Raw genomic sequence first — 6,342 nt, forward strand, 5'->3', positions numbered from 1 at the left:
GGACCAAAACCATGGAAGCAGAGCTCTGCAATCCACACACAGAATCAAAGTCTCAACCTTTTCATGTAGCCCTGCAGCACAACTCCCCTCTTTATCACCTCTGTAGGAGAAAATGCACATCAGCCAGGAAAAATAAGCTTTAGACAAGTGTTTGCATCCAACTCACAGACACAATGAGAAGTGAAGGCAGTGCTACAAGGTTCTCCAGCACTGTAATTAAAGAATCCCAGTCTTCAAGGTTTTAATTGGAACATTTTAATTTGAACAGACAATTCTATTATCTTCTCAACATATCTACAGTGAAGCTTACAGCCATTTTGTGTCTGTTTCTCCCCCCTCCAATGGCTGAGCCATTTCAACCACAGTCAATTTTTCTTCCCTCGGATTTGTTATATTCAGTATATTCAACGCCACAGCAGCCAGGATTCTGTACACGTTCAGCATACATCTAACAACAGCACACAGCTCCCAGCCCTGATATTTAGTTTTCAAATGAAGATTGATGCAGCAGCCGAGTCCAATTAGCAAATTCCAGATGTTGAGACAGAAGTGCACTCATCACTTCAGTCCGCACGGCCTGACAGATAGACAGCACACATCACGCAGTGCTATTCAGTGTCACAGTTACAAGAAAGGAGTGCTATTACAGACATTTTCCCTTGTACAGGAACCTGTACATGACAGCACCTTCCAAGGCTTTAGCAAAGCACATTGAGAAGCCAGCATGCTGCACAGTGCAATTTCAGTTCCGTTGCACGCAACGTGGACAACAGTGCACTTCAACAGGTCTCCACATTCAAGAGTTAGATCAATACAATCAAAATATTGAAGGTACATATTTCCCTTTGTCTTCGTGAAAACTTGTGCAAGTTTGATTCCTTTTCCCTTTTTCTTTTGGTTAATGGCAGCGTGTCTGAGTGAGCCCGGGGGAAGGGCCCACAAAGACTATATGCTAAGGAACAGAAGGGCATCCCAGCAGCTGTGCAAAGCAGCATCACACTCACAGCCTGGGAAGATACAGCAGAGTGTGGTTAACTCCACGGGGTGAGCCCTGCAGGCTGAGGGGAAGCAAGCTGATCAAAGCAAGGGAATAAGTGTGATAGACATAAGCTAGCAAACAGCTGGAGTGCTCCACAGTCTGGGAAGCACTGGAATGGAAAGGTGAAAAGAACTGCAGGTGCCATGAGACATCTGAGAACTGTTTGTTTTCCCTGGAGGATGCGTGGGGTCCACACGTTGGGTGAGCTCTACCACACAGCACCCAGCAGCACTGTAACACTGCACAAAGGGGACTATTTGCAGAAGATCTGGGAGGGGGAATAAAAGAACCACCTGCTGCCACTGCTCACAATGACAGTGTCATTTTCACATGAAGACTGCAAATCCATGCCATCTCCCCAGATGCCTGCAGTTTCGGTAAGAGATAAGAGACTACAGCAGCCAAGCAATTACATTAAAAAAGAAAAGAGAACAGCCTTCTTTGCTTCTCTATTATTTAGCTCAATATATAATTACTATGTTAGGAAATTGCATAACCTTTAAGTGTGTTTTATGTACAGCCTATTATGGGGAAAACAGTCCCTTTCAAATCCTTCTCGTCTGACTCATGATGTGTTTTGGACATACAGCAACAGCAGAAGTTCTGAATGGGATGGGAGTACAACATCCAGGCAGCTGCAGACAGCACAGCCATAGCTCTGAAGGGTGAGCAGTAATATTCAGGGCTTTCGTTTGCAATATAAGCAGGCAGCCCCAAAAATCCAGAGCCTGGAAATGGAAGAAAGGCATGGCCAGCTTGCATCTCCCTTGTTGTGTGCTACAGGTCATCAGCCACTCTGATAAATACAAGTGTTCCCTATGTCAGCTGTAACCTTGGGAACAAGTTTGCTCTACGAGAGTAGGAAGAAACAGATATTACAATGAAGTGTTTAAGCCACAGGACTTAGAAGTTTAGGCTACTCAAGAAGAAAATTAAGGAGATATGGACTGAAGCAAAAGGCATTAAGGTAGTGCTTAATATCAGTCTCCTTCATTATGGAACACCTTTTAAAAAGGTATCTTTAGGTGTTACACAGAAGGCTGCTCTCCAGATACTCCCAAGACAACTAAGGAGCCTCTATTTTCATATCCTTATGCTAAGTGGCTTTTAAGCAAAGGCAGCTTCAATCCAAAGCATCAAAAAAATGACACTTGAATTCAACACTTTTCAAAGAGGTCAAGATTGACCTCATGCAGCTGCACTGGTTTCAGCAGCAACAGGCTAACAGTGAGCAGCTTACAGTAATCCCAGCCACATGCACTGCTTGATTTCAAGTCTCCTCAGTTATGGGTAGCTATCAGTGAAACCTAGCTGGACAAACACCAATGAGTTAATGCACCACACCATTGTTATCTGAAGGAGAGAGACTTAGAAAAAAGAGAATAGCCTTACAAAATAGCAGATTACAGCCACAGAGACAAATAACTACAAAGTGAACTGATTTGGAAGAAAATCTTCTCTAGCATCTTTGAACAGTTTTAGTGTAAGTCATTTGCAGCTGCTGTTAACACTTCTGTAATGTGACAGCCTTCCCATCTGCAACATACCTGGTATGCTGGATCACGCCAACTCTCAGCTTTAGCTTTGGATGTTTGACAAAGCACACAGGAAGAGCATGAGAGAAGAAACAAAATGGAGCAATAATGTTTTGCTGAGCAGTAAATTAAGTGCTGCTTGTGCACCGTGAATCTATTCAAATGTATAGAAACAGAAGTTCAAGAGGGTAGTGTGGCTCTGAAGAGGACAGCTCCAAGTCCCTTGCTTTGCTCAGCAAGTGAATACACCTCCAGCAATCACCACCTTTTTGTTTTCCAGGTAGAATAAAAAATATTTTTTATTCCTTAGGAGTTACTTGTCCATGAGGAACAACTCCACCTGAAGGTCATAGCTCAAACATTAGCAGCAGAATCCCTATTCAGTTCTGTATTGCACTGAAATTTCTTACCTGGTATGTAACCTACTGCTCCCAAACCAGAAAACCCCCAAGTCTGAGATGTGAAGGCTACTGAAAGCACTGTTTGGACTGGTTGGTCTTGTGGTTAGATTATAACCTTTCTAGGAAACTAAGGAACTAAGCTGCCCTAACTACTTGAGGAGAAAAGGTGCTCTCAGATAGAATGCCTTTAACCCATCTATACATAACTTTGTCTTTTAATCCCGCAAAGAATGTTTAGAAAGTTCAGCAAAAATAAAATAAAAAAGATCAAAGTCCAAAATAAATCTGTAACATTTCATCTCTTGGCCCATCATGGTCATCCATACAGCTGGGTGGAGGTAAGAGTTCCAGCTTTTACTGCACAAGTAAGAGACAAGAAAGCTGCCAGGAGAGGAAACTATGCCCAGTTGTACCTTCTGTAAACAAAAGAAAATTCCCTCCCAAAAAGCAGGGAGGTACATTGTGTGAAGTGAAGGTTTCAGAGGTGGAGGACTGAGGGTCAGCTGTACCAGAGGACTCTGCAATACAAGCACTTTCCACGTTTAATCTTTAACCTAAAAGGAACTGGAAAAGAAAGACCTGAGGCAAAGCCCTGGCAGCTCACGGGTTCTCCTGCACCTCGTCTACCTCATCCACCTTGTCCATCTCATCCACTTTGTCCACCTCATCCACCTCATCCACCTTTTTCACCTTGTCCACCTTGTCTACTTCATCCACCTTGTCCACCTCATCCACCTTGTCCACCTCGTCCACCTTGTCCACCTTGTCTACTTCATCCACCTTGTCTACTTCATCCACCTTGTCCATCTCATCCACCTTGTCCACCTCGTCCACCTTGTCCACCTCGTCCACCTTGTCCACCTTGTCTACTTCATCCACCTTGTCCACCTTGTCCACCTCGTCCACCTTGTCCACCTTGTCCATCTCATCCACCTTGTCCACCTTGTCTACTTCATCCACCTTGTCCATCTCATCCACCTTGTCCACCTTGTCCACCTCGTCCACCTTGTCCACCTTGTCTACTTCATCCACCTTGTCCATCTCATCCACCTTGTCCATCTCATCCACCTTGTCCACCTCATCCACCTCGTCCACCTTGCCCTCTGTTTCTGTCTGCGTTATCTGCTTCTTCATTGAGTTAACCTTATCCTGAAGAAACCTGTTGTAGTCTATAATCCTCTTCATTTCTTCCTCGGCTTCATCTAGGTATCTGGAAGGCCTGTTCCATCGCAGGAATATACCTGAAAGCCCAGAGACAGAAAAAGTCAGAAGGACTTTTTGGTTTGTGGTCAAAAGGACAACAATGCTCATCCAGTTCCAACCCCCTGCTATGTGCAGGGTCTCCAATCAGCAGACCAGGCTGCCCAGAGCCACATCCAGCCTGGCCTTGAATGCCTGCAGGGATGGGGCATCCACAGCCTCCTTGGGCATCACACATAGGTCAGAGAAAGTTTCTTCAACAGATGGTGTAGTGCACAGATTATCCACCTATTGGTCAGGATAAAGGAGGAAAAAGTCTTGCTCATGCAGAATAAAGAAAGCCTGGGGCTTACAGAACTTACCATAGATAAGGCTGCATCACTGCAAAGATACTGTGCTAACAAGTTAAATGGTACTGAGAAGGTCCAGTGTGACCCCTGCCAAAAACTAGCATGTTGCTAAACCTCATGAGGCAGCATTATGCTTCTGGGTAAACTACGTTCCAAACATATTTTGGAACAGATTTCAAAGGGAGTGAGAACGTTAACAGCTGAGACAGACTAAGCATGGAGCAGAGACAACAGAAGCAGATGCTTCACTAGTAGCCACAAAATACATATGAGCTTGGTTTACCTTCCCAGAGCTGCAGGCTCTGTGGGGCCACAGAGGGCCAGATGACAAGGCTGTTGGCCTCAAAAAGAGGATTCTGGAAATTTTTCAGCTCTTCAGGCTGGTTCACCCAGGACCACAGGGACATAGTCTTCTGCTGCAGCTTCAGTTTAGACCTAGCAAACCCAAAGGAACAAATTAGCTTTCAGTTTTAAACTAAGAATCACAGAATCCTTAGAGTTAGAAGGGATCTTTAAAGGTCATCTAGTTAACTCTCCTGCAGTGAATAGGGACACATATAGATCAGGTTGCCCAGGGCTTGATCCAGAAGAAGACAACTCATTTTGCTTTGTCAGATTAGACTGCCACAGGCTTTCCCATGTGCTACCAGCCCAGACAAAGTAATGGATCAACAATTCAAGCTCATCCCTTCAGTACCACTCATCAGCACGGCACCAGCTTGGTAGAAACCTAAAAGCAGTTTACTCAAATGCTGTTTCCCCAGCTCTTCTTTGTCATTTCCAATTTGGGTGGAAGTTAGCTGCCTTCTTCTTTCCAGATGTCAGTCACCTACCACAAAAACAGTTTGCCTGCCAATTTTGAAAAGGACTCAGTCTTGTTAAGATTGAGTCATGAGGAACGATGGTAGGTCAACATCAAGTGCAATTCCTGGTGTTAGGCTTAAGGCAGAATTAGTGCTATGGATATGGCCCATTAGATCCCTCTGGTGGCAGGAAGCATCAGAGCACAGAAATAAATGTCTTTTCCTTGGTCAAACCCACCACCTGGAGTTAAACAAGGGTTTCTAGTCGTGGGATTCCAGCAGATCTCATCCTGTCGAGCTGTCACCCAGGTGGGATATTTGCCATCCCCACAAATACTTCAGGCAGCACAACCTTAACACTGGACTTCAAACATGCTTGTGATCACAGGTGGATGTACTCAGACATGACAGAGGTTATTACACCTAACATTCATATTCTTTCAAATTTCATTTGATTGGTTTTAAACCCGACTTAGTTGTGCAGTCTGACCAGTTCAGCAGCCCTGCAGAAGACAGGAATCTCTTCTAAGCAAAGGTTACTTTCAGGGCTGAGAGGTTTCGAAAGGCTTCACCCCGCCTTTATTTGTATTTGTATTTATTTGTATGATCAGCACTATTTCTTCCCTCTGTTCCTTCAGAGGTCTTCAGACATGGTCTTACTGGACTCAGGAGGCCTGAAAACAGACAGGTTTAAGATAAAAACAGGAAATGAAACCACTGGCAGCTGCCAACTGTCCTTTGGGGCTCCTACCCTCCTGAACTCCAGTAGTGCTGCTCAGTGCATGCCCAGAGCTGCCCCACTGGTACAGCACAGCATCAGAAGCTGAGCAGGATTCAGGTGCTGAATGTTGGCCTGCTCAAGTGCCTGAGAGAAGGAGAATCCCCCTAGCACTGCAGCACACCCTGCAACTGCAACAAGAGAAACTCACCTGTGTCCAGAAAGAACAAACCATCACCCTCACTTTTTTTCAAATCAAGCAACATTTTTACCAGACACAACCTGATATTTAAGGG

The 6,342-nt window shown here is 44.7% G+C and overlaps 2 protein-coding genes across 19 annotated transcripts in view; one reads left to right on the top strand and one right to left on the bottom strand.

Moving 5' to 3' along the window:
* Positions 1–239: 239 nt before the first annotated feature.
* LOC122167847 (major royal jelly protein 5-like) lies at positions 240–6,296 on the bottom strand. 18 transcript variants are annotated; one of them, XM_042832724.1, is made up of 4 exons: positions 4,809–6,282; positions 4,044–4,216; positions 3,963–4,007; positions 240–3,881 (listed from the first exon to the last, which is right to left on the bottom strand). In XM_042832724.1, exons 1-4 carry the CDS (start codon positions 4,930–4,932, stop codon positions 3,576–3,578), a joined length of 648 nt encoding a protein of 215 aa, XP_042688658.1. In that variant the 5' UTR covers positions 4,933–6,282; the 3' UTR covers positions 240–3,575. The 18 variants fall into 18 exon arrangements, with proteins under 18 accessions (XP_042688658.1, XP_042688648.1, XP_042688647.1 ...); XM_042832714.1 differs by having other exon boundaries at positions 240–3,710; positions 3,756–4,216; positions 4,809–6,296; XM_042832713.1 differs by having other exon boundaries at positions 240–3,719; positions 3,756–4,216; positions 4,809–6,296.
* Positions 5,979–6,342, top strand: part of XKR6 (XK related 6) — a 219,863-nt gene continuing 219,499 nt past the window's right edge. The window contains exon 1 of the mRNA XM_042832603.1: positions 5,979–6,131. Within this exon, the coding sequence (XP_042688537.1) occupies positions 5,979–6,131 (153 nt within the window). The remainder of the gene's footprint in view (positions 6,132–6,342) is intronic.

This window comes from Centrocercus urophasianus, unplaced genomic scaffold, assembly GCF_019232065.1.
Source record: "Centrocercus urophasianus isolate 14NV4802_14NV808 unplaced genomic scaffold, USGS_Curo_1.0 seq_39, whole genome shotgun sequence".
NCBI lineage: Eukaryota > Metazoa > Chordata > Aves > Galliformes > Phasianidae > Centrocercus > Centrocercus urophasianus.

Excerpts from the sequence above, each read along its gene's own strand:
- LOC122167847 (XM_042832708.1), bottom strand. The coding sequence starts at position 4,932 with ATGTCCCTGTGGTCCTGGGTGAACCAGCCTGAAGAGCTGAAAAATTTC. Across the intron at positions 4,217-4,808 it reads GAGCCTGCAGCTCTGGGAAG|GTATATTCCTGCGATGGAAC; the intron begins GTAAACCAAGCT and ends CTGGGCTTTCAG.